This window comes from Polypterus senegalus, chromosome 14 (genome assembly GCF_016835505.1).
Source record: "Polypterus senegalus isolate Bchr_013 chromosome 14, ASM1683550v1, whole genome shotgun sequence".
NCBI lineage: Eukaryota > Metazoa > Chordata > Cladistia > Polypteriformes > Polypteridae > Polypterus > Polypterus senegalus.
This window is the reverse complement of record NC_053167.1, coordinates 145,870,023-145,897,571: the sequence shown is the minus strand read 5'-3', so window position 1 is coordinate 145,897,571 and position 27,549 is coordinate 145,870,023. Positions and strand designations below refer to the sequence as shown.

General features: G+C 50.7%; 3 protein-coding genes across 4 annotated transcripts; 1 reads left to right on the top strand and 2 right to left on the bottom strand.

Moving 5' to 3' along the window:
• Positions 1-1,416: 1,416 nt before the first annotated feature.
• Positions 1,417-3,362, bottom strand: LOC120514362 (putative C->U-editing enzyme APOBEC-4; the record flags this gene model as incomplete). Its single annotated transcript, XM_039734681.1, has 1 exon — positions 1,417-3,362. A coding segment is annotated over one exon (993 nt), but the record flags the coding sequence as incomplete, so codon positions are not given.
• Positions 3,363-3,842: 480 nt separating this feature from the next.
• Positions 3,843-9,390, top strand: rgl1 (ral guanine nucleotide dissociation stimulator-like 1). 2 transcript variants are annotated; one of them, XM_039736096.1, is made up of 18 exons: positions 3,843-4,081; positions 5,375-5,485; positions 5,559-5,767; positions 5,843-5,896; positions 5,965-6,152; positions 6,253-6,362; positions 6,433-6,648; positions 6,722-6,825; positions 6,904-6,988; positions 7,063-7,134; positions 7,267-7,353; positions 7,445-7,477; positions 7,556-7,677; positions 7,758-7,847; positions 7,929-8,109; positions 8,189-8,320; positions 8,397-8,511; positions 8,860-9,390. In XM_039736096.1, the coding sequence occupies exons 1-18, from the start codon at positions 4,061-4,063 to the stop codon at positions 9,027-9,029; spliced, it is 2,100 nt and encodes a 699-aa protein (XP_039592030.1). In that variant the 5' UTR covers positions 3,843-4,060; the 3' UTR covers positions 9,030-9,390. The 2 variants fall into 2 exon arrangements, with proteins under 2 accessions (XP_039592030.1, XP_039592031.1); XM_039736097.1 differs by having other exon boundaries at positions 3,845-4,081; positions 6,256-6,362.
• On the bottom strand, positions 9,286-15,241 carry prdx6 (peroxiredoxin 6). The gene is made up of 5 exons (XM_039736098.1): positions 15,048-15,241; positions 14,063-14,219; positions 13,827-13,973; positions 13,595-13,741; positions 9,286-9,523 (listed from the first exon to the last, which is right to left on the bottom strand). Exons 1-5 carry the CDS (start codon positions 15,137-15,139, stop codon positions 9,395-9,397), a joined length of 672 nt encoding a protein of 223 aa, XP_039592032.1. The 5' UTR covers positions 15,140-15,241; the 3' UTR covers positions 9,286-9,394.
• Positions 15,242-27,549: the final 12,308 nt, after the last annotated feature.

The window sequence follows — 27,549 nt, the reverse complement described above, 5'->3', positions numbered from 1 at the left end:
CACCCAAAACAGCTGGCCAGCCAAAAGTAGGGGCATTGCTGCTGAGGGTCACAGGGGGCTGGAGCCAATCCTACAACATAAGGGACAAGGCAGGAAGGGTGGGGTGCAGCCCTGATTGTGGCCACGTGTGTCTGGTGTGAGACGAGTCTGAGCAGTAATGGCACATCTCTCACAACGAGCTTCAGGCTGTTCAATATTCATTCTGTCCATTCGTGGCTTGTGAAAGGCGCTATATAGGATGGCGTGAAGGTGAGTTGGGCTTCGCTTATCTACCATACCCTCCGGCCCTGCAGTGAGCGCTCGCCTTCAGTCCCAAACCCCATTTTTATTGTTCTTCTTCTTCTCCAGCTGCCCTTCTCACTTCTGATTTCCTGTTGTTTGCGGTCATCTTTGTGGTCGCCGCTCTTTCTGTTTCTGCTCAGTCATTTTCCTTCCTCTGTTCTCACTGTGAAGTGATTCTGTTTTTTTCCTAGAGGTTTGCCCCGTCATACTTGATCACATTTATTTCCCTTTTTATAATTTGTACTGCCACGATCAGGCCCTGCATTGGCAGCTGCTGGCTCGTTATAGCAGGGCAGGGGGTTTCCAGTTCAGTCCTGAGGACCCCCATGGCAGCGGCGTTTTATACCAAAACCAACTTCACATTCCTACTTTAATGACAACCCTAACCCTACTTTCTGGAATTCACGTATTTCTAACAAAATAATAAATATTTGGACTTTTCCCCCCCCAGTAATTGATATTCTTGCCAAAACGTGAAATGCTTGCCTTTCCTTTGTCCCTGCCGAGTTCCATCCATTCATTATCCAACCCGGTCACGGGGGACTGCTGGAGCCGATCCCTGCCAGCACAGGGCGCAAGGCAGGAAACAAACCCGGGCAGGGCGCCAGCCCACCGCAGGACCCACACACCAGGGACAATCGCCAGTCCACCTCACCTGCATGTCTCTGGACTGTGGGAGGAAACCCACGCAGACACGGCGAGAACATGGAGGACCCGGGAGGTGAACCCTTAAGGGTCTCCTAACTGCGAGGCAGCAGCGCTACCCACTGCGCCACCGTGCCGCCTCCTGCACAGTTGGTTCCCTTAATTTTATTCAAATACTGACAACCAGGGGATCAGCGGCCTGAGCACCATATTGACCAGGCGTCCCACCTCAGGAAGCAGACGGCGATGGCGGTGACGAGGTCAGCGCTGATGGTCTTTGGCTGCTCATCACTAATCCTCCGCATTTGATTACAATGAAGGGAGCAAACTTTACAGAAAAAGAAACGGAAGCGCTCAGCGCCACGGCAGGGCGTACAAAATGAACGAAGCCAGCAGGCTACACGACTAATGCTCAGGATGCTGTGCCCGCCGATTGTGACAGTGGTTGGGATGAAGACCTGCAAGCCACAGGTGTCCGTCCCCCCCATTCCGACCTTGGGACACTTTGATGTAACGAGTCACAGGACAGCTGGGCGCACCGCCACACTGCCGCTCAGGACATTTAAAAGTCCCTTTGTGTCACTCTTAAGAAACGTGACGCCATTCACATGGTGGCCCACCCCATGCCCAGTCGTGAGGTCCGAGGGTGGACACCTGGACTGCCGATAATATAAAGAGAAGGGGGTCTCACTCTTGAGCACAAGGGGCACTAAAGACCCTTCAGCAGGTGTGTTTACAGTAAGGGGACAGTTTGCTCCCAGCCTCACCTCTTTGTCGTCACCAAATCTCTTCACATCTTCAGCCAGGTTTGTGCCAACAAGTATTTATAAAATGAACTTTCTTTTTCTGCTTGCCTTCCATTCAGTAAGACCCCCTGCCTGCCCTCTTCCCCCCCACCGTGGCTCTTGGGTGTTTGTCCTTCTGGTCTCCCTGCTGTGACCAGCACAGGTCATCTGTGTCTCCCGATTGAATGGGGCTCTAAACTGGTGACACAGTCACAGAAATGAAGTGGACATGACAAGCCAGCCTGCCTGTAAGAGGAGTTTTAATGGAGGAGAAGATCACATCCTCGTCCCTTCGGTCAGCCTGGGCCTGTCCATGTGGCTGAGGTTACCGAGCGTGCTCGCCCGAAATGTCACAAGAGTCACCCTGTCCAGCTGTGCCACCACCAAATCCCCAAAATGTCCATTTTAGGCTAACTAGCCCAGTGCCCTGTGACAGACCCGTTGCTGCCAGGTCAGGTTGGCTCCAGACAGGGCAGGGAGTTGTAGAAATAAAACACGTGGTTATGAAATAGATGAACGGACGAGACCCAGCCATGGCACACGCCCGTGCCCTCCAACTGTTTATGTGGCTGAACTTGGCACACAATTGTTCAAAGTCCAGCAAATGACCCCAGTAAGAGTCCCATCAAAGACTGACCATCAGGGCGCACTGCCACCTCACTTCTTGTTCATCCTGCTCTTCTCTCTGCGCTCTTCCTCCTCCTCTGCCTCAAAGGGTCTCTCACTACTGGCGAGGCTGGGCAGCTGGATATGGCGCACCACCTTCTTGGGCCGCTCTGGGATGTCGACTGTCCTCCAGGGGGGATACCACTCCATCCTCCTGGGAACGGATGCCCACTGGGGCACTGGGAAGGGCCAGCTGTGGTAAGACTGTCTCAGATAAGGGGGTGGCGGTGGCGGAGGTGGCTTCCGCGTGGACGGCTCAGTGTGGACGCTCACGGGCACAGTATCGACATAAACTGGACCGATGCCAGTGATCACTCCAATCTGATAGGCATTAATGCGGTCAGCAATGGCCCTGCCATGCAGTGGTAGAGGGGCGGTTTTAGGAGTGCCCAGAACAAACCGGTCCAGCAAGACTGACCATCGAGTTCCTGAAAGGGGGGAAACAGTTACCCGTGGCCAGTGGCTCGCCAGCTCTCTCAGACCCTGCCAGTTCCAGCAGGACTGGGGGTGCTCCTCACCTGTGTGGTATAACTGGGAGAAGTACAAGTCCATGCGGGCCTGGGGAAAGTCCTGCAGGAAGTGGCCGATGTGGCTCAGGCACTGGTGACCAGCCTCGTTGCACGGCGAGTGGCTGCAGTAGAGCGTCACGTAGCCCACGTTGGCGTAGACGGCCATGACCGAGCGCAGGTACCCGCCTCCTCCGAAGAGCAAAGTCTCGGGGTGCAGCCCGTGCAGTGGGCAGCTACTGGACTGACCTTTCTGAAGAAGTGTCCCCGTGGGGGTCCGGAGCTCATAAAACAGCAGCTGAGTGGCCTCCTGGGGGGCAAGTCCATAAGGAAAGCCAAAGCTGTCATAAAATTCCTTGTAGGTCACCCTCGCCTCTTCACCCGTTCGAATATGGTGGGGGCACCGCTGGCAGCCGGGGCTCAGGCCAAGAGAAGTGTGCCATGTGGGGGTGCAGCCTGTTCCAAAACAAAGAAAAGAAGCCAATCAGGAGGCAGAGTATTCAGGTTTAAGGTACTGGGCAGAGACCAGTGTGACCAGATCCTTCTTACTGGACAGAGACTTGAATAGAACACTGCGCTTCCAGGTTCCTCGAAGTGGGGGGCTCTTTTGCACCTCAGCTTAAATGTCCCAAAGCCCCCAAAGGTCCTTCCTCTATTAGCTCACCTCAGTCACTCGCCAGTCGTCCTGCAGTGGTCCAGCGTCTGTCCACCTCAAGTCTGAGCAGCTCGCTCTCTCCACCGGGAAGGGCCCTGTCAGCACCATGGCAACCGTACAACAGAAGCCTGACTCCGCCCACCGCCTCTCGTGTGCACACCGGGGACATCTGGTGGCCAACATGTTGAGCAGCAAGTCAAGTAGCTAATGTCGGGCGGTCGGTCAGTCTGCTGATCACCACAAGGGGCTCTCCTCTGTACTGTACATGTGGCCGCGGTCACTTCACTGCCCCTCACCAGGCGTGTCCTGTTTCAGGAAGCTGGTCACATCCTGATGCTCGGCAGCACTTCTTCCTCCAATTGTTCCTGGGTTTGCTTTCCTCCTCCCAGCACTTCAGAGTCCAGTCACAGTCCGCTGACCACACGCTCCAGCAGAACCAGCATGAAGCCGAGCTCAGAGAAGTGCCAGTCCTTACCGGCCCCACAGCATGACTGCTAGCAGGCGTCCCCCACATTCTGGCTATGGCATGGTGGCCCACCCAGGTGAGTGTTGGGTGAATCGAATCGGGCAAATCTGGACAAGTGACATGGGGGGGGGGCATAGGGGGCGCCTGGCGGGTGAGTTAGTGGGCATGAGTGGCTGACCGGAAAAGAGGCCTCATCTGGGATAACTGAGCAGGACGGAGTGACATTGGCTAGCAGAATGACAGACATGTGGTGCTGTAAGGGTCCATGGTAGTGACTGTTCTAAGGACAGGTCATGTCGGGGACACCAGCTGTGCCCACTTCAGTCTCAGCTCTCCTCTTTTACTGCTACCATTTGAATGAAATGGCCACGTCCTTCATTGGCATCCCACCAAGTGACCACTGTACTTGATGACCCTCATCACATGACACAAATGCAGAGAACAGAGAGGGGCAAGCAGACAAGTGCAGGATACGTGAGGCAGCACTCTGTCCTTCTGGCTCTGCCTACCGGGCACTACAAAAACAAGAGGGTCCTTTGGCCCACCCTTTGACCGCCTGCCCTTCTTCATTGCCCCTTCCCTCCCTTTCTCCACGGACGCAACTTCTAATCCTGCTTTATATCTAAAAGCGTTCCTGGTCACAGTAATCCCTTGGTCACATGACCTCCGTCGGTCACTTTGGGGTCTCCCTCATCCTGGACCTTCTAAAGCGTATCTGGGGCGGAGCTAACGGCGCAGTCCGGAAATCTGCAGGAGATTCCGCATGGGATTTAAAGTGGCATTAGTGGCATCACTGGCAAGCAACAAGATGACGAGACGAGGTGAGACGTGCACCCCGACGGACCGCCAGCCACTCCATTCAACAACTTCTGGCCGGCCAGAAGCGAGTGACCGTGAGAGACAGCAGGAGGCGCCTGTGAGCCGTTCAACTCAGACAGCGGGTGGGCCAGGGTGCTGCGCCATCAGCTGCCCCTGCACTTAGCTCGGTATTCGTATCCACCTGGCCAACTGTCCACTCTCCAGCCAGCCACTGCACATTTCATGCTGCGCTCAGCCTGGCTAGACCTCGGTGCACTTGTGCCAGCTGGAGTGTCACCTGAAACTTGCAGAAAGGCTAGAAGATCACGGGAGGTGACAACATGGAGGGCCCACATGTGCCAGCTCAGCTCTTCTTGAGCACAAGCAGCTGCCGGTGATGAGACTACCACCTGCAGGCTGTGACAAGCAACTGATACGATCTTCAGCTGCATTCTCGGAGTGCCAGCTTTGCCATGTCCATCCACTGGCACATAAGCCCTTAAGACTCCCCAGAGCCTGCCTTTCCAGTGCAAGGGGTGCCAGTCTAATCCTAGCTTGTCTCCCCTGACAGAGCGCCACGCAGAACTGGGGCGAGGAGGTGGAGGAGGGCGCCATCTACAACGTGACCTTGCGTCGGGTGCACATCCAGCAGGCTGCCAACAAGGGGGCACGCTGGCTAGCGGTAGGCCATTTTCTCTAGCATCAAGGGGTACAGGTGGCGCAGTGGCAAGGCCTTGATGCTCTTTGTTTGGCAGGGAGACGCTGAGCGGCTGCCGCCGGGTCACATGGTCAATCAGCAGGACACCCACAAGATCCGCATCATCAAGGCGGGTACGCTGGAGCGGCTGGTGGAGACGCTGCTCACCGCCCCTGGAGACAACGACTCCATCTACGCCAGTGTCTTCCTGTCCACCTACCGTTCATTCGCCAGCACGGCCCAGGTCCTTCACCTTCTGCTGGACAGGTAGCACCGGGCGGAGTGGGGCAGGGCGGCCCGACGGTGGGTCGGGCATCACGAGTAAGCTTTATGTGTTTGCAGGTACGGGGGGCAGGAGGATGACTGTGGAGACCCCAGCCAGGCATTGGTGCACAGGTGAGGGCTCGGTCCTTGGTCCTCGGCGCTGGTCACTTCTTGTACCACATGTTGCTCTCTCTCTTCAGTGCCATCAGTTGCGTTCTCAGAACCTGGCTTGACCAGTACGCCGAAGACTTTTCAGAGCCCCCGGACCACCCCAACCTGCACAGGGTACTCGAGTACCTCCAGAGGGCTCTGCCCGGATCGGACACCGAGAGACACGCTCAGGCCCTGCTGGAGCAGCTGCGACAAGCGGAGAGTGGACAGGGGCACGGTGAGGCTCTGCTTGACTGGATGGTGACCAAAGTGGGGTTTGGGGGGCATAACAAGGAGGGGGGGCTTATACTTGTCATTTCAAACTGTGCCTTCCCAAGCAGAGCTTCTCTACACAAGTGACGCAGACAAAGTGGACGCCGAGACGCCGCTGGACTTTATGTCCATTCCAGAGGAGCTGGTGGCGGAGCAGCTGACTTGGATGGACGCAGTGAGTGGGCCGTGGGGAGGGGCTGGGGACTCTCGGGGTACGCTTGACTGGACACGTGTTTCTGACTCAGGAACTTTTCCGGAAAGTACTGCCCCATCACTGCTTGGGGTCCATCTGGTCACGGAGGGACAAGGAGGATAAGAAAGACGTCGTGAGCACCATCAGGGCCACCATCAGCCAGTTCAACGCCGTCACCAACTGCGTGGTGGCCACGGTGCTGCAGGGCGAAGACCTCAAGCCACAGCAGCGGGCCAGGAGTATCGAGAAGTGGATCTGCATTGCTCAGGTGAGGGTTGGGCCCGTGTGGCGCGAGGGGTTTAGGGGGTCTCGGGTACTCATGCCAATGGCCTCGCCCCCAGGAGTGCCGTATCCGTAAGAACTTCTCGTCGCTGCGAGCGGTCATCTCGGCACTCCAGTCCAACGCTGTGTACCGCCTGAAGCGCACCTGGGCCTGCGTAGCCAGGTGAGTGTGGGCATCCGCCAGCTCGAGTGCCCGTGTCCTCTGCACGTGTGGCCCTGACGTGTCCTCTCCACCCCCCAGGAACAGCATGCAGGTGTTTGAGGAGCTCTCCAGCATTTTCTCGGACCACAACAACCACCTGACCAGCCGGCTGCTCCTGATGAGGGTAAGCTCTCGCATGATCTGACCGCCGTCCACGGGGGGCTCCACACTACCTTGGCTCACAGTGTTTGTCCGCAGGAGGGGACCTCCAAGTTCGCAAGCCTCGAGGGGGGCCGGAGAGAAGTCCAGAGGCGCATGCAAAGAGGACAGGTAGGAGCGGACTGCCAGCTGTCGCTACGAGACCCGGGCACTCGCCAAGCCCACCACTTGGTCGCCATTCAAGTCACCCCGGCCCTTTGGTGGTCACAAGGTACTTAAGTAATGTTTTGTTGCCATGTGCAGGGCACAATGCAGGGCACAGTGCCATACCTGGGCACATTCCTCACTGACCTGACCATGCTGGACACGGCGTTACCGGACTACGTTGAGGTATGTGGTCATCTCTAGGCCCACCGAGGTAAGTCGCCCGTGTCTCTGCTGCTCCTTCTGGCCATCACTTTCTTCCCATTTGCTTCTACAGGACGGCCTCATCAACTTCGAGAAGCGTCGGCGGGTAAGTCATGCCAATGGGCTGCACTGGCACGCCAAAGACACGTCTGCTCTTAAATGACCCCTTGCCCTCCGTCCACAGGAGTTTGAAGTCATCATGCAGATCAAGCTCCTGCAGTCGGCCTGCAACAACTACTGCCACCGGCCGGACGGGGCCTTCCTCAGCTGGTTCAGGGGTCTGCCCCACTGGTCTGACAAGGAGAGGTAAGTGGCACCGACAGGGGGCACGTGCGTGTTCCGACCCCCGACATCAAGCTGGCATCCCTCACTCTCTTCCCGTGCAGCTACCTTCGCTCGTGCAGCATTGAAGCGCCACCAGACGCCAGCCCCACATCCCTCAAAGCCCCTCGGAGCGTGGTGAAGCGGCTGAGCTTGTAAGTGGGCACCAGTCAGACCCCCGTGCAGCACCTGACATCCGACTGACACTGCGGGTCACTTCTGTCCACCTCATTTAGGTTGTTCCTGGGTACAGATATCATAGGCAGCCTGTCGCCAGGGAGGGATGGCACCAAGCCGATGCCCAGCAACAGCTCGGGGGAGAGCATGGACTCCATCAGCCTGTCATCCTGCGACTCCAGCCCCTCGGACCTCGATCTGCCAAACGTGGACTCTGCTGAGGGCCCACTAAGGAAAATGGTCAGTTGGGGGGCCCTGGTAGGGACGGGCATGGCACTGCTCGGTGGTCCACATCTCATCATTTCCCATGTGCTTGCAGCCCTCCACAGTGCCAGCTGATGAGTCCCATTGTGATGCCACCACCGCACCACAGTCCCCGCAAAGCAAGGAGAGACGAATCGTGCGGGTCAGCGTGCCGGACAGCCTGGGCAATGTGTACAAAAGTATATTGGTGAGCGCCAGTGGGCATCTCAATGACATGGCAGCTGGTGGGTAGCTGCCACACTCTTTTGACTACTCTTTTACAGCTCAACAGCCAGGACAAGACGCCAGCGGTGATTGCGAGGGCCATGGCAAAGCACAACCTGCAGGAGGAGGGCACTGAGGACTACGAGCTGGCACAGGCTGTAGCCGAGGACCGAGGTGCGGGTTCTGTGGGGAAAGCTGTGCCAATCAAATCACGGCACTGGGAGCAATGCTGTAGTTGTGTTGTTGGGCATGAATGCCTGGGTACCACTCAAGTCACAGAGACAGCACCTGGCACCACACTTGTGCTAGTGTTGTAGGGTTTGATTAAAGTGTGCCCCCTGCTGGACAGATGCCCTGCCCACAGCTGGATGTCACTTAATGCAGTGCCTGTATATAAGTCTGTGCCTGAGTAGGCACAGTAGTCTTTATCAAGTGCTGCCCCCCAGCTCCCTGTGCCAGACTCTGCCCTATAACAGGCTGCCAGCAGTTTACCAATGTGACCTCCAGCTCTTCTCCTTTCAGAACTGCTGATTCCAGATGATGCCAACGTATTCTATGCCATGAAGAGAGCAGCCAGCTTCAACTTGATCCTGCGACCCAAGAGCTCCATTGCCATCTCTGGGAGGCGACGCACTCAATCCAGCTGCACCCTGCCTCAGGCCAGGCAGAGGGCCAACCTTGGCATCCCTTAAGCACGATGCCCACCCTGCAATAAGAGACTTCTTGGGGGGCCGCATGACAAACATATGAAGCGTTTTGATAGGCCGATAAGTGCAGAGAACTCGGCTACCTGGCAGCGCATGGCAGGCGCAAGTAGAACCTCCCTGGGAAATCAAATGCCAGTCACGGGAGGGAGGATGTGGATGGAAACAAGCAAACAGCCACCCTGACCCCAGTGCCCGTCTGCCCAGTTAACCCCAACGAGCAAACACAAAGCTCCACACAGCACAGGCTTCACAGTTAGCTTTATTGACAAGTGATGAATTAGTGCAAAGTGCCAAGGGCAGGCCAGCCCCGTGATTGTCACACAGTGTCCCCTCGTCCCCGATACGCTCGCTCATGGCTGGGGCGTGTAACGCAGGTACTTCTTGCCAGAGGGCAGGTCTTTGGTGAAAACTCCATCAGGGAAGAGCGCCTTGGCCTCCTCCTCGGGAATGTTCGGCAGGACCATGCAGCGATCGCCAGGCTGTGGAGAGAGCAGAGAGGTCAGCCAACTGCGCCACCAACACGGGGCCTGGCACTACCAAAACTTGTGGACGGACTTTGGTTCTTTTGTCATCACTTCTCACAGATGATGTCGTTTTTGCAGGCTGATTTCCGTGCCACGGCGTGGCAGCAGCTGTGTCTGTGGCATGTGGTCGACCCTCCTGGCAGACGCTGATGTGTGAAGCTTCACTTGGCAGTCCACAATGGCGGCTGCCCGGTCAGCTTTAGACTTTTGTTGCATTTGTACAAATTGAACTTTAAGGTATTGGCTCAGAGCCTCGCCAGTTCTGCCAGGGCACTTGTTTCATGCATGCCAATGTGAGTGTCAGTGGGCACTAGAGACCCCCCAGCTCACCAAGTCCTTTTGTGAATTGGCTGCACGAAGAGTCGACTCATGTCAAGATTTACCACAAAATAAACCGTGGAACGCACTGGCATGGCGTCTTCAGGTCTTTTGTTGCTGACTGTAACCTTGTGGTGGTGAACAGGACTGGCATCACCGTGTTTGGGGTTAACCCTGAGAATAAAGTGGCATTTATGTCATGAAGCCACTCAGACGCATCCACTTTTGTTAACGGACCACCTGGGCTACTCGTCTAAGACGGGCTGAAAGTGAAGGGCCGCCCGCCGGTGCACCAGGCTCTGTGACGCGCCGTTAGGTACAAGCTGTGTGAATGCCCCAGGTGCCATCTGTTGGAATGACAAATGCGATGCACTGTATAATTTAGAAGATACTGGTGATGCACCATCTGTTGGAACGACAGACACCTCCATTTACTGCGGTGGGTAAGGGTCTGTCATTCCAACAGATGGCGCATCACAAACACTCACCCTGCTTTTACCAGTCTGGGACTAAATGACAGAACAGAGACACATGCACTATGTCCGTCATTCCAAAATGTTGTTATTATTATTCCAAATGTTTGGGATGCGCCATCTGTTGGAATGACAAACGCAATGCACTTCATTACAAAATCCATTCCAGCGTTTGCACTGCGCACGTTAAACGCCGAGGGCTACGCTGATTACTTCGATGTCAACACGTGAAGCTCAGCTGCTTACATAACAGGACAGGATAATTAAAACTCAGGAGACATCACCGAGACAAAGGCGGGGACCCCCGAGCTAAACGCCAGACCACCCCTGGAAGACGGGCGCACTGAGCAGGCTGCCTGCTTTGACGAGATCCTTTAAATACGAAGGAGGACAAGAATCCTAAAAGTCGACTCGGCCCTCAGCTGGGGGGCCAGCGGGGTGACGTTACTGACTTGGGGGGCCGGTAAGTTCAGCTGGGACACATGACAGTAGGCTGCCCTCAAGGTGACAAAGGCGGTACAGGGCAGCACCATCAGTGCAGATGTGAACACGGCCAGAATATAAAGAGGTGGGCAGCGCGGCTGGTGTGGCCGACGTAAAGCAGCACAGCATCAAAGGGTAACCATGGGTGGGGGGGCAGAGGAATTGGCTTCATCAGAGTGCCAATGGGCAGAAGACAGGAAGGAACCACCAGAATCACCAATGCCCCCAGTCCTGCCCTGTCCCTTACTAACAATGCTAAAGGCAGGCAGAGGGTCTCGGACCACCAGGAACACCTCATCACCCAAAGGGCACAACCTGACTACTGGCAGGAGTCCTGGGCGATGTGGTGCCCACAGCTCTTGGTGATGCTGTCTTGGGGGGTTGGCATTAAAACAAAAAACATCAAAAGGGAACAAAAGTGACTGGCGGTGAGGGGTTCAGCCTGCGGCATACGGCACACTGGGGTGGTCCCAGTGCCAAACCTTTTATACCCAATTCTGTAGAATTTAGCACAATAAAACAATGAAATCACAACTTTGCTCTCATCGATGCCAACGACTACTCCAGCGGCTCAATGAATCAACTTTCTAACTGCAGAAGTAACCTGAAGGCGCGTTACGGCCGTCCCAAAACCTTCAGCCCCCTACACGGCGGTCCGGACCCTCCAAAGGCCGACAACGAAAATCATCCAATCACAATCAGAGCTGAGCACCCGACGTGAAAGAAGAAGTCAAGCACCCCGCAGGCCCCACAGCCAATCAGCTTCCACCGAGTTACCTTCCCACAATTCCCTGTCCATCACGAGGTGACATGGAGGACGAGCCTCCCACGAAGGGGACAGTGAAGGTGAGGAAGTCGTGATGTGCTACGGCCCGGGGACGATTTCAAAATGGAGCTGCCTGTGAACGACGGACCCCCAGGTACAAATAAACGCAGAGCCGTCTTAATGCGTCAACACAAACGTCACATCCCTGCTTCAAACACAACAGCCGATCATCACTTCCATCATTTTAAAATAAGAGGCCAGAAGTGCAGCCGGCCCACTGGTGGTCTACGAGGCTCAGCGGTCAGCCGGATGTGCGCTCGCCACTGGCACCTTGAAAATGTCACCCAGGATGCTCATCGACATTTAGACAAACACTAAACTAAAAAGAGCGTAAAGCGAGATAAGGCAACCATGAGACCACAACCCACCCACCCTACCCACCTCCGGGGGGACGATGCAATCAAAGGCGAGCAAATGAGACTCAAACAGAAGAGGAAGAGCAGCAGGCGGCCCACCAGGAGTCACGAGGTGCCAACTCCGTCGGTAGGCAGCCTGAGTGAATTCATTCAGAGGGTCCGTGCAGTTGGTGGGGCGACCTGCAGGCGCTGCTCTCCACCCGCACTACTCGTAAAGCCCGACACGGAGTCAGCGCCAAGGCCAAGGATTCACAGGAAGTGACGGCTCCGGTGCCCGAGGAAGGGCTGGCGACGCAATCGCACCTTCACCCCGAAGCAAACGCCTTCTCGCACTTCTCCAGCGCTTCCTGCTCATTAGCACAGCTTAGGAAACGGGAGCCAGTCTACACTGGGGGGCCGCAGGTTTCTTTATTAATTAGTGTCCTGTTTTGAATTGACTTGCATTTCAAGACTCGGACCCCTACATCGTTTCTTGTTCCTTAATCAGCAGCCAAACAACTGGGGTCCGTCGTCTGAAATGTGACCACAATGAAAGAGGAGGGTCCCAGGAATGTCGGTGGGAGTCTGAGGCCCCGACTGGGTGGTCTTCTGTTGTGTCGTCACTCGCTTGACATTTCAAAAAACAAATGAATTCCAAAGAAGTGAGCTGGCAGCAGAAACGCGACGCTAATTAAGAAAAGGGGTGAGAACAAAAACCTGCAGCCAGTGCAGCCCCCCAGGACCGGAGTTGGGGACCCCCGGTGTTGACTGTGTGTGCCTTCCCTTCTTAATGCAAACCGCAGCAGGAGCCACTGGCATCCACCACTACGAGGGGACACTCGGAGCCACCGACCGCCAATGACAGATGGCCGAGGTATGCAGGCCTTCAATGTCTTAAATCACAAAAGCCGAGGACCACCCGAGTCTTATAGTGCTACCAGGGATGTGTGTGTGTGTGTGTGGAGGACCCTCCAGCAGGACAAGGATCCCAAACACACACACACACACACACTAAAGCAACGGACAATCCTGAGCTCACTAAGTGCCACCTGGGAAAGGAAGAGTGGAGGGCAGGACCAGAACAAAGGACACCAGCAGGGTTTGGAGGCCATCGCCGCTGCCATGGGCTGTGCCACAAAGGATTAAGGGTGGGGGGTCTTTAACTCTGTCCATGGTGGACTTCGTTTCCATACGTGAAAAAAAAAAAAAAGAAAAGAACTTTGGAAATCAAATTTAGATCTCCAGACAATTAAAATGAGTGCACTGGCAGCTCTTTGTGAGGACGCTGAACATGGCAGACCCCAAACGGCAGCTCTGCCACCCTCGACTGGGACGCCTGGACTCCCACGGTGTGCCACAGGAATGCCAGTGTCCTCCAGCAGCCCACATGCACACTCCCTGCCAGCTCTTGCCTTCATCAACCCAAAGACTCGGCGCCCCGAGGGTACCTGGAGAAGAGAACAGACCAGAGACCTCGGGGGGGGGATGGCACCAGCGAGCCCCAGCTGGTGACCTTAACTTGTGACTGAGGAGCGGCTCTAACCACTGCACCGCCATGCTCTCCAGACACCTGAACTTCACTTCTGCTCACCTTCCAGTCCACCGGGGTGGCCACTCTCTTCTGTGCCGTCAGCTGCAGTGAATCGATGACCCGCAGGATCTCGTCGAAGTTTCGGCCTGTGGTGGCGGGATAGAGGATGGACAGCTTGAGTCTCTTATCCGGGCCAACAATGAAGACCTACAGAAGAGAAAGAGGGGGGGGCCATGAAACGGGGCGATGAGTTACCCATCATGCACTTGCGCGTCACCCCACGTGTACTTACGCAGCGAGCGGTCAGTGGGATGCCATCCTTATCCCGCTCATCAGGGTCAAGCATTCCTAGCTGGATTGCCAGTTCTCTCTTGTCGTCAGCAATTATCGGGAAGGGCAGAGTGGTGCTGGCCGGCTCTCCATTATAGGAGTTAATGTCCTGTGGACGAGGACACACCTCATTCAAACCAAACAAATGCCATTTGATAAGGACACCTGAACCCGCTGCTGCCGTGCCGGCGTCGTTACCTTGCTCCAGCCCAAATGGTCCTCCACCGAGTCGATGGAGAGTGCGATCATCTTGACATTGCGCTTCTGGAACTCTCCGGCCAGTCGGGCAGCACGGCCCAGTTCGGTCGTGCACACCGGGGTGTAGTCTTTTGGGTGCGAGAACAGGACACCCCACCTGGAAACACACAAGCTCGCAAGTGAGGAAGACCCCTTGTGGCAGCCCAGCCCTTTCATGCAGACCACCTTCACAACGAGATAAAGGAGGTGCGGGAAGACATGCGCCTCACACCACGTCATCGCCCTTGGGAAATAACAATCATCATGCCACACGCCAAGCAGCGGCTCCCCTGGCACCAACGGCACGACACCATGGATACTCAACCTGGAGCCCAAAACACGAGCTGTGCAAAGCTACCCGAGGAGGAGGAGGAGGAGGAGCAGCCGCCTCCACTCACAGCCGCAATGACCCACATTTCAGGCTTCAGCTCGATGAAGAGCCTCGTCAGCACAAGGGCAGAGTTCACTCTCCACCGCAGAAGGCCCACCCGACACCATCCATCCGGATACACACTACGGGGTCCACTCCACGTCTGTGCTAAGACCCTCAGGCCGTCCACATTTACCTATCAGACGTGAAGAGACCTGAAATGACAGCAAACCCACCCACTTATTACTGCTACCCTCTCACCCAGCCGGTGCTCCACCGTCCATAACACACCCACATATCTGCTGGGATCCATTTGTCTCAGTGCCACCGGGCGGGCCACATCAGCTCAGGCGTCCCGGCCCGTCCGAACTCGAGCCCATGTGAAACCGCGAAAGGCGACAGCCGACCTGTCAACTCTGACACGGAGACCGCACGCGCCTCCCTGCCCGGCCAGCACTAACGGCTGCGCCCACGTGAAGACGACACGACGCCGATTCTCGAATTCCAACTTCCCGGCTTCCCAAGCGGTTAGACGTGGAAAGACACGCGAACGCGCCCACAAATGACGAGACTCACGAATCATCCAGATAGTCGTGGAACGTGATTTTTCCTAACGTAGTGTTGGCTTCGAAATTGGGGAAGACGTCCCCGAGCAGAATCCCTGGCATGTCGGCGACTGAGCTACTCGTGTCTCTCCGGCGTAGTACGCGACTGCTGGCAGGCAGGCAGGCCGTCGGCTTGGCAGGGCGCAACTAAACCGTCATCGGCGTGACCGGCGAAACCCCGCCCACTGTACCTCGCCCAATCCGTACCGAGGAAACAAAAAGCAGAAGCTACACCCGCTCAGCGCGGGGGAACGGCGGCCACGCCTACCACACGATGACCAATCTCATTGGGGGTTATGACGTCAAGCTGCACCGCTCCAGCAGCCGAGCAGACGTGTAGTTAGCGGCCACCTGGCCTCGGTTTCCAGAATCCGCTGAACCGCAAGAAGGAAGAACGCTTGGCTGACTGATAAGGGAAAGCCGTCGAGGAAGAACTGCAAGTGCAAACAATGGACCGACTGCTAGACTCGGGCCTCCTGACTATGCTCTGCAGACACTTGCACGTTGTTAGGGTCCTTATTGTGTTGCTTGTGCAGAGCAAAGAGAACTTACTTACTTGTTGTAATCCCTGCAATTTATTATTACGGCCCCTTTAAATTTAACTAACAAACAAAGACCCCAGCCCAGGTTGGTGGGGGTAGCACCAAGCTGCAGAGTGGCAAAGGGCACACCTGGATGAAGTATTCGAAGTATAGGCGGGTTCTCTTCGCTCCGTTCACAGCCGAACTCGAGTCCGCAGCCAATGCAGCGCCAACTTAAAATTCGATCGGCACAAGTGACAATCAGGCGCCCCCGTCCCATTAGAGCCCCGCCGAAAGCTCCCTCAAACCCCGACCATGTCTGTTTGTGGTGGCGCTCTGATGAAGGACACAGCCGAGGTTCGTGTCCCGTATTCAGAGTTCATAGCCCACGTTGGTCCGAGTCCCGTTTTAATTCTCTTCTGATCCTTCAGTTCTGCATGGGGAGGAATGAATAAGAAACTGTTGAAACTGTCAGTTTCAACTGTAAGGAATGGCATCAGGAAATGGAAGGCCACAGGCACAGTTGCTGTTAAACCCAGCAGGTCTGGCAGGCCAAGAAAAATACAGGAGCGGCACATGCAGAGGCAGGATTGTGAGAATGGTGCCAGACAACCACAGATCACCTCCAAAGACCTGCAAGAACATCTCGCTGCAGATGGTGTATCTGTACATCGTTCTACAATTCAGCGCAATTTGTGCAAAGAACATCTGTATGGCAGGGTGATAACATAGAAGCCCTTTCTGCACTCACGCCACAAACAGAGTCGCTTGTTGTATGCCAATGCTCATTTAGACAAGCCAGATTCATCTGGGAACAAAGTGCTTTGAACTGATGAGACACAAATGGAGTTATTTGGTTCTAACAAAAAGTGCTTTGCATGGCGGAAGAAGAATACCGCATTCCAAGAAAAACACCTGCTACCTCCTGTCAAATTTGGTGGAGGGTCCATCATGCTGTGGGGCTGTGTGGCCAGTTCAGGGACTGGGGCCCTTGTTAAAGTCGAGGGTCGCATGAATTCAACCCAATATTGACAAATTCTTCAGGATAATGTTCAAGACTCAGTCACAAAGTTGAAGTTACTTACGTAGGGATTGGATATTCCAATAAGACAATGACACAAAACACAGTTTGGAATCTACAAAGGCATTCATGCAGAGGGAGAAGTACAATGTTCTAGAATGGCCGTCACAGTCCCCTGACTTGACTATCATTGAAAGTCTATGGGATGATTTGAAGCAGGCTGTCCATCAAATGTAACTGAGCTGGAGAGATTTGGTATGAAGACTGGTCAGAAATACCAACATCCAGAATCCAGACACTCATCACAGGCTATAGGAGGACAGCCTCGAGAGGCTCAAAGGAGCAAAAGGAGGCTCAACTAAGTATTGATGTCATATCTCTGTTAAGGTGCCCACATTTATGCACCTGTCTAATTTTGTTATGATTCATGTTGCATATTTTCTGTTAATCCAATAAACTTAATGTCAGATATTAAAAGGAAGTTGCTACTTTGAAAGCTCAGCCAATGAGAAACAAAAATCCAAAGAATTAAGAGGGGTTCCCAAACTTTTTTTTATGACTCTATCTATCTATCTATCTATCTATCTATCTATCTATCTATCTATCTATCTATCTATCTATCTATCTATCTATCTATCATTTATTTGCCTTATCTACTCACTTATCTTTTTGCTGAAGAGTGGCAATAAACACATGCAAGTAAGAACTTCACTGCACCCTGTACAAGAGACAATAAGGACCTTGTCTTGTCTTATCTTATATTACATTTTCTTCTTCTTCTTCTTCTTCTTTTGGCTGCTCCCATTAGGGGTTGCCAAAGCAGATCATCTTCTTCCATATCTTCCTGTCCTTGTCATCTTGTTCTGTCACACACATCACCTGCATGTCCTCTCTCACCACATCCATAAACCTTCTCTTAAGTCTTCCTCTTCTCCTCTTCCCTGTCAGCCCTATCCTTAATGTCCTTCTCCCCAATATACCCAGCATTTCTCCTCTGCAAATGTCTAAACCAGTGCAATCTTGCCTCTCTGACTTTGTCTCCCAACTGACCAACCTGAGCTGACCCTCTAATGTCCTAATTTCTAATCCTGTCCATCCTCGTCACGCCCAATGCAAATCTTAACATGTTTAACTCTGCCACCTTCCAGCTCTGTATCCTGTGCCACCGTCTCCAGCCCATATAACACAGCTGGTCTTACTACCATCCTGTAGACCTTCCCTGTCACTCTTGCTGATACCCGTCTGTCACAGATCACTCCTGGCACTCTTCTCCACCCACTCCACTCTGCCTGCACTCTCTTCTTCACTTCTCTTCCACAATCCCCATTACTCTATACTGTTGATCCCAAGTATTTAAACTCCTCCACCTTCATCAACTGTACTCCCCTCATCCTCACCACTCCTCTGACCTCTCTATCATGTATTCTATCCTGGTGGTCCTACTGACCTTCATTCCTCTCCTCTCATATCTCCACCTCTCCAGGGTCTCCTCAACCTGCTCCCTATTCTCACTACAGATCACAATGTCATCAGCAAACATCTCAGTCCACAGGGACTAATTTCTGAGCAGGCAACAAAACAGTGAAGAGAAATCTTGGATGACATTAAAGCTAAATATAACAGGTGGGAACTGAAACCCAGCTCTCTGCTTGAATGGCAAGTGTGCCAACCACTGCACTGGCACCTCCACATGTGTGGTGCTGTTTCTTTGTTGATTGACCACACCTTGGATTTACAGATTTTTAGCATTCTGGAGGGTCAGCTGGGTGATCGTGCAGTCACATCTTAGGATAACATGTAAGATCACCTCTGGTTATGATGGACGCCGTCTCAATCCCTCAAGTATTTACAAAGGCTTTCCTTTTATTTCCACTCCAACTTATTAATGGCAGTGAAGAGTCCACACCCGGCCATAAACCACATCCCCTCTGCGTCATCTTGGTAAAAGGCCAGGCTTAAGTCGATTCTGACTTTTTCTTCTAGCTCCAGTGTTCACAGAAATGAAGTTCCTCTTCCACTATGTCAGACTGCTGCAAGATGATGTTGTTAGTGCTGACATGTAGCAGTAAGACAGACACTTCATCAGTGCCCAAAATGTCCAATTTAATCAAAATGTCAGAATCCTTGGCACCTCGGAGGTAACCACTTTAACAGCTGGGCTTACACCACGTGGGATTCAAACGCTCTGCTCTGTGGAAGAACTGAAGCAGAGCACTTTGTTATTATCAGCCTTAAGAGAAGCACTGAGGAGTGCAGGGTATCACTTCTAGGACTCAAGTGGGTCATAAAGCTGGACTTGTCAGGTCCCCATCTTGTTGTCATCAGACTCCTCAGAGAGGCCTGAAGCCAAATCAGAAATGGTCCAATTACGCACCAAGTCAATCCAGTCTTTACTTTCTTGATGAGGTTCATAATGCAGGACGCCAAGGCAGGTGTGTTTCCCGCCAACCATTTTAGTAAATTGTAAAGATTTAGAAGCTTCCATTTACAGAGTCCACTGAAATTCTAACTTGGATGTGCTAATCAACACACAACACATCGCCACTATTCAACGCCGTGATCGGTAATAGATAGGAAAAGCACCTTTTAATTTATAATGTCTATACTACTAGGGGGCACCGCTCGCCCACCCCGGGTTTGGTTAGCCAAATATATAATTACATTATAAAATTTTATTACATATGCATTATTTTCACTTTTACTTTAAAACTTCAGTAAAAATAATATTTGGAATTAACTTTGCTTCAAGATCGCATTGAATTTTGATTCCATGTTTGGACTTACATCGTGACAACGCAATGTATAACTGCCTGTGAGGGAATATTGTTTCTTTCTCTCTAATTAATAAAACGACTTTTTCGAATGTTTGTCCATGCTCTTTCTCCTTCGCTTTGTTGTTGACGTATGATCTTGAACGTATGAAATTATTGTCCTGATAAAATTTACAAAAGCATTCACACAACTGAGGTTAGATGACGGTGGTCTTGTTTGAAGGTACAGTAGAACCTCGGTTCACGACCATAATTTGTTCCAAAACTCTGGTTGTAAATTGATTTGGTCGTGAAATGAAGCAATTTCCAGCATAAGATTGTATGAAAATACAATTAATCCGTTCCAGACCATACGAACTGTATGTAAATATATATTTTTTAAGCTTTTAAGCACAAATATAGTTAATTAAACCATAGAAAGCACAGCGTAATAGTAAACTAAATGTAAAAACATTGAATAACATGGAGAAAACCTTGAACAACAGAGGAAACTAACACTACAATAGTTCACACTATAGCGCTACCAACTGCTGGCTAAAAGCACAGTTTTAAGCACAGGGAAAAAAATGAACATTTGAAAAAATCTGTAATTTAATAAACCACCAAGAAAAATAATATTGCAGCAATGCACGCTACGAAGCAATTACTGGAAACAGAAGTGAAAACAAAATCAAGCCCAGTGCATTCTTTAACTGCCTTCCTACCTTAAGTCATCCAGTTCTCTCTCGCGCTGCCTCTGTGTGTGTGCGTCTGTCTCTTTCGCGCTGCCTCTGTGTGTGCGTCTGTCTGTCTCTCTTGCGCTGCCTCTGTGTGTGCGTCTGTCTGTCTCTCGCGCTGCCTGTGTGTGTGTGTGTGTCGCGCTCTCTCTCGCTGCACAGGAAATGCACAGGGAGACACTGTACACGTACAAACCGAAAGGGAAACTGGCTTGTTCATATACCGAGTGTGTGGTCGTGAACCGAGGCAAAAGTTTGGTGAACTTTTTGGTCGTAAACCGAGTTGTATGTGTACCGAGACGTTCGTGAACCGAGGTTCCACTGTATTTGTAAGTAGGGCGTGACTTGAAAGAATCTCATGTTAAAACTCTCCATCTCATGGGACATCATACTGCGCCAACATTTTTGGAATCTTTTAATTCTCGCTGGCAACATGAATTAGATGATCTACAAGTCTCCAACTTAAAGTTTAAATCCAAACAATATATTCAATCTCTTTTCGCTCTTTCGAGTAATCAGTTCCGTTTGGTTGCGCTAATGTGATCTTTACTATCAGTTTTTTGAGACTTTTGAATTTTCGCACTTCCATTATCTCTAATCTGCACTGCATGTGTTCTGCACCAACATTTTATAATTCTTTACGACGTTCTACTCTGTCATCTACTCTGTCATCTACTCTTTGTCCTTTGTTTCCATCCCCGGGCATGATTAAATCTCTTGGCACAAAGTCTCATCTTGCAGGACGTAAAAATGTGTCCCTCTGAGAAAATCATGTCTCATCTCCTTCCAAGATTTATTTTTATAATAGAGAGATAATACAGTAGAACTACGGTTATCGGTGGTAATGTGGACTGGTGCTACCTTGGATAACTAAAATCTTGGATAAAATGGATGCCTGCAGCCATTTGGATTAAAAATACGTATTTAAAAGACTTGCCAATTTATGAGGCACAGAATCTCTTTGAAGACTCTTTCCATACCTGAGTGACTTCAATGCCCCTCGTGCAGCAATGCCACGCCGTCGCCAGGTGTAGTGTCTCCAGAGGGCACTAGTGAGTTGAAGTACCCTACTTTACCTGAAAGGTCTCAGAGTTCTAGTGAGTAATGAAGTGTTGACTAGAAAAAGCTAAACACCCACTCAGCAGGACCAGCACCATGTAGGTGTGCCCTCACGGGTACAGAATGAACTGACCTTTCATTGAGCGCGTAAGCTCACTGGTGTGGTCACTGATGCCCGTAAAGTTCAGGGTCTTCTCAACGCCTCGCCGGTTGGACGTTTAGGCTCTGTTTGCACTTCAGGTTGCTTTTGTAGTTTTTTGCCTCTCCTTAAGTTGACAGCTCATCATGACTGGAAATCAGACCCTGTGATGTTGAGAGTTTGAATCACGCTTGGCACACAATTGTGTGCAAAGTGGGAAAACACTGGGGGTCTGAGCATGTGGGCCTGGGGTGCCTTGAGTTCAGTCTCTGGCCTGCCAGCCATCATTGTGGAGTTTAGTCCAAAGGCCCTGAGCTTTGCTGAAGGCTTCAGGCTGATGATTGTCATCGAGTGCCAGGCAAATGTTTGTTTTGTCAAGGTGTGTTAATGCTGCAAGGATAGCTGTAGAAGCTTATCCGTCATTAATCTATTTTTGCAATAAGCAAATTGTTGAGCAATCCAGTGCTGGAAGTGATGTGTGCCATGAACCACTGCTGGAACCACATCCTGAGGACCGGGTGGCTGCGCCAGGCCAGAAGTCATTCAGTCATATAGCTGGAAATTTCCTTGGCACTGAAACAATGCCAGTCATTTTAAAGCAGGCGTGGACTGCAACCTGAGCCAAGGACGTACTGACAATGTTACACGGGTTGCCTTTCACCTTATTAGCACCTGCTGTGAGCGCACGGCCAGGAATGCCATCTGGACCCCCTGCCCCACGGCTTTCCAAACATCCAGTCTGATCAAGGTTTTCGTCACTTTGTCCATGGGCCCTCCAGCTTGGGGGTTGGTGGCAGGATTGGCACTCCAGCCAGCATAAGAAAAAATAAATAAACCTCTGAGGTTTCACCTGTACTCGGGTCTGAACGAGGTGGCCTGTCGTATGGTGGGTGGGGAAATGCGCTGCATCACTGCATCTCTCTGTCCAGAAATGAAATTTTATGTATGTTGCTCACCTCATGTACTTTGTACTGATGGCCAAGGAAAACTTTCAATCTTGTGTTTTCATGCAGAGTGGAGAGTTTATGATCTTATGAGTGACAAATGCTGTAAAGCAGCCAAGCACGTGAGAAACGTCCATGGATAATAAGAACAAATGTTCATGTTACTCGTGTCACATAATCCGCATGTCATCTACGTGGGGTAGATAAATCTACTTTTCTTGTGTAGTCTTCCAAGTGCCAATGGACCCTCTCTTGTGCCCAATGTGTTAAAAAAAATGCAAGTTCAGAAACTCGGTTCGAATCTCAGCATCTCCCATGACATTGTGGCCTGGATGAAGGGAGTGCATCTCCAGTTGAACCTTCTTGTTATCTCTGCTCAGTTCAGCTCGTAATCGCTAACTTCTGCCAAGTCAGTGCACAGCATTTGGGTGGTGGCTGATGACCCGCTGCTCTTCAGCTCTGTACAATATCCAACAACATCAGACGGCATCTGACAGAAGATGCAGCACAGCTCCTGGGCCAGGCTTTGGTCAAGTCACATTTGGATTACTGCCACTCTCTGCTGGTAGACGAGGTGGCACATGTCACATGTCTCTTCAGATCACTGCGCTGGCTTCAGCAGCAGCACGTATTAAATCCAAATCCTTGACGCTTGCCTACGGAGTAGTCAGTGGGTCTGCACCTCTAAACATGGAGGCGTCTCTGAGGTCCTCTGCTTCTTCTCGACCACTCAGGCTTGCTGATGATTATCGTCTGGTGATGCCACCTCTACATGGCATCAAATCTCCATCCAGACTCTGGAGGAACGAGCTGCCCACCTCCACTCGGACCTCAGCGTGTTGAAGAAGTGACTTTCTGACGCTCTGATATTGGCTGTCAGGTGTTTATAATTGTAACCCACTTATATTTTGTTCTGAGCTCCTCACTCGTGATGATCAATTTCGTCCCGTTGTCCTGTAAATGTGCGTTTCCCAAATACAATACAATACAATACAATCCTGTGGGGGGTGCTCCGGGAGTATGGGGTACCGGACCCCCTGATAAGAGCTGTTCGGTCTCTGTACAACTGGTGTCAGAGCTTGGTCCGCATTGCCGGCAGTAAGTCGAGCCCATTTCCAGTGAGAGTTGGACTCCGCCAGGGCTGCCCTTTGTCACCGATTCTGTTCATAACTTTTATGGACAGAATTTCTAGGCGCAGCCAGGGTGTTGAAGGGGTCCGGTTTGGTGGACTCAGGATTGGGTCACTGCTTTTTGCAGATGATGTTGTCCTGTTTGCTTCATCAGGCCGTGATCTTCAGCTCTCTCTGAATCGGTTCGCAGCTGAGTGTGAAGCAGCTGCAATTAGAATCAGCACCTCCAAATCCGAGAGCATGGTCCTCAGCCGGAAAAGGGTGGAGTGCCCTCTCAGGGTTGGGGGAGAGATCCTGCCCCAAGTGGAGGAGTTCAAGTATCTCGGGGTCTTGTTCACGAGTGAGGGAAGAATGGAGCGTGAGATCGACAGGCAGATCGATGCGGCATCCTCAGTGATGCAGGCTCTGCATCGGTCTGTCGTGGTGAAAAAGGAGCTGAGCCGTAAGGCAAAGCTCTCAATTTACCAGTCGATCTACGTTCCTACCCTCACCTATGGTCATGAGCTATGGGTAGTGACCGAAAGAACGAGATCGCGAATACAAGCGGCTGAAATGAGTTTCCTCCGCAGGGTGTCTGGGCTTTCCCTTAAAGATAGGGTGAGAAGCTCAGTCATCCGGGAGGGGCTCAGAGTATTGAGACGAGTCAGATGAGGTGGCTCGGGCATCTGATCAGGATGACTCCTGGATGCCTCTCTGGTGAGGTGTTCCGGGCACGTCCAACCGGGAGGAGGCCCCGGGGAAGACCCAGGACACGCTGGAGGGACTATGTCTCCCGGCTGGCCTGGGAACGCCTTGGGATTCTCCCGGAAGAGCTAGAAGAAGTGGCCGGGGAGAGGGAAGTCTGGGCCTCTCTGCTTAAGCTGCTGCCCCCGCGACCCGACCTCGGATAAGTGGAAGAGAATGGATGGATGGATGGACAATACAATACAATTTATTCTTGCATAGCCTAAAATCACACAAGGAGTGCCGCAATGGGCTTTAACAGGCCCTGCCTCTTGACAGCCCCCCAGCCTTGACTCTCTGTGAAGACAAAGAAAAACTCCCCAAAATACCCTTTGAGGGGAAAACAATTGAAGAAACCTCTGGAAAGGCAGTTCAAAGAGAGACCCCTTTCCAGGTAGGTTGGGCGTGCAGTGGGTGTCAAAAAGAAGGTGGTCAATAAAATACAATCCAATACACAGAAGAGAACAAATCCTCAATACAGCATACAAATAAAAATTTACGTACGTAGCAGAATTTAACAGTAGATGATATCCCATAATATGATTTGGATTTGTTTAAGAGTCCTGGAGACCTCGGCCATTAAGCTACCTCCCCCATTTGGCCAGTGCTGGGCCAGCCAATCCGATGAAAGGACCCCTCTTTCCCACGATTCCTGCGATCCCCCAAACAGAGATGACTTTACCTTAGGCAGGCAAAACAACTTGGCAGGTGGGCTGTGGCACCAAGTGGCACATTTGAGTACCAAGAAGAGAAACAGAAGAGGTGAGGGTTGGTAACAAATTATAATTATCATGTTACTTCTGTTTTAGTGCTAATGACTAACAACGGAGATGCAGTCTGTACAGTTAATCAGCAGCTCTAGTCAGGGTGTGCTAAACTGAAGTCGTGAGTCTTCAGGCAGAATTTGAGAGCTAAGACTGAAGGGGCATCTCTTATATTGGCAGGCAGACCACTCCACAGTTTAGGGGGTCCTTGGAATCCTAAGCAGACTGGCATCTTGAGATCTTAATGTGCGCTCAGGTTTGTAAGTCATGATAAGTTCAGATAAGTAAGCCGGACCTCCGCCATTTAATGCTTTATATGTTAAAAGGAGGATTTTGAAATCTGCCCTAAACTTAACTGGGAGCCAGTGTAAAGATTTAAGAACTGGGGTTATGTGTTCGTATTTTCTAGTTCTTGTAATAATTCTTGCAGCCGCATTTTGGATTAACTGGAGGCTGAATAAAGAACAGTTTGAACAGCCAGTGAACACCACATTGCAGGAGTCAATCCTACTAGAGATAAATGCAGGAGTTAATTTCTCAGAATCCTGTTTATTTAGAAAGCGCCTTAACTTCCCAACATTTTTAAGATGGAAAAAACAGGATTCTGACAACTTTTTTGTTGTGTGCTTTAAATGACATGCTAGAGTCAAAGAGAACCCCGAGATTTCAGGCTAGTCCTCCAGACTGATGTTTACTCGATTTTTTGATCTCTTTTGTAAGTTGCTTTGAGCAAAAGTGTCTGCTGGGCAAATAAATGTAAATGAAAAAAAAAAAAGATCTGAAATCAATATTTATTTTACATTTTTTTGGCATACTCCTTTTCCAATAGCGTAAGGAACATTGCCTTCCATGCCTACTGAACTAGGAGTTCAGAACAGTATTTGAACGGTAATATTGTGACAAACAGACACAGTCGATTCATCAAGAAAACACCTTTTCTGTACTCCTTTCTTAGTACTGGTGCACAATCACTAAACGACAATATTCAAATGAACCTCCACCCTTCAGCCCAGAGGCAAACTCTGAAACTCAGAACTATGCTGGTTCTTCAATTACAGTAATGTTGCTAGTCTGAGGTTTGAATATACTTGGGTCACTTTAGATGATCTGTTTTCATAGTTCTGTATAAATGTTTACAGTACATAACTGAACATTTTAATAAGTAGCTACAAACAAAGGGTAAGTGTGAATGCAATATTCAATTACCTTCAGTTCAAGAAAGTTCAAATTACATTGTAGACAATAATGAGGAAAAGAACCGCCAGGACAGAATCACGTTGTTATTATTATTATTATTATTATTATTATTATTATTTATTTTATAAAGTTCTTTCAATGATAGTCCAGTTTGTTTGAACTCTTAAAACAATATTACATGTTTCATGCCCACCTCTCCTACATTCTTCAAAAATGCTGCTGTTGAAGTTTTTTTTCAATTGAAATAAAGTGAAGTGATTGTTCTTGTGCATGTTTGTCAGTTTTAAGAACTTTATATCTATTTTATATTCACCAGAGACACATAAGTATATTGAAGACCACAGAGGAGCCTCCAGTTGTGTTTGGTGCTCAGGAGTTTGCTATAAAAGATCAGATTCTGCAGGCCTCGTCAGCCACTTACAGGGCCACAGCAGGACAGTGGTGGTCCATTATGGGATGTGAAGTGCTCTAGAAGATATCTTGTAACTTGTAAAATTGGATTCATTGACACTTTTAATACACTTTAATGCAGCTAGATATTCACCTTAACAACATGATTTTATTTGACACAATAGTATACGGTGTACTTTTTTTTTTTTTTTTTTTATTTATTAATTTTATTACAATCAATACATAGCAATCAAGTTTTACAAAAAAAAAGAATTATGCTAAGAACAGATCGATCCCCACCCTTGAGAGAGAGAGCAAGCCAAACGTGTAAAATTTAAGGCTTGTAAAATACCTAAATTAATAAATTCTCTGTGCTTTATAAACTCATTTCAAAATATTACTGATTAGATCCTGCCATGTTTTGAAGAAAGTCTGTACAGATCCTCTAACTGAGTATTTGATTTTTCCAATTTTAAATAATATAACACATCGGTTTCCCACTGACTTAAAAGAGGAGAGTTTGGGTTCTTCCAGTTTATCAGAATAAGTCTGCGTGCCAACAGTGTAGTGAATGCAATCACAATTTGTTTGTCTTTCTCCACTTTAAGCCCCTCTGGAAGACCCCCAAACACAGCTGTTAATGGGTTAGGAGGGATTGTGAGTCCAAGACTGTCTGAGAGGTAATTAAAAATTTTGTCCAGAATAATGTTAATTTGGTGCAGGCCCAGAACATGTGACCTAGTGAGGCTGGGGCTTGGTTTGCAGTTTCAGGTTGGATCATGCCCTGGAAACATTTTGGAGAGTTTTAGTGAGACAGATGTGCTCGATATATAATTTTGAGTTGTATAATTGTATGCTTTGCGCATATGGAGCTTGAGTGAATTCTCTGCATTGCTACTTTCCACTCCTTTTCTGATATATTAATTGAGAGGTCATTTTCCCAGTGTCCTCTTGGATCTTTGAAAGGAAGGGATTGTAAAAGGATTTTATATATTGTAGAGATGGAGTCTAACTCCTTGAAATTGAGCAATATTTTTCCAGCGTGGATGAGGGTGCAAGATGAGGAAAATCTGGAAGGTTCTGTTTAACAAAGTTCCT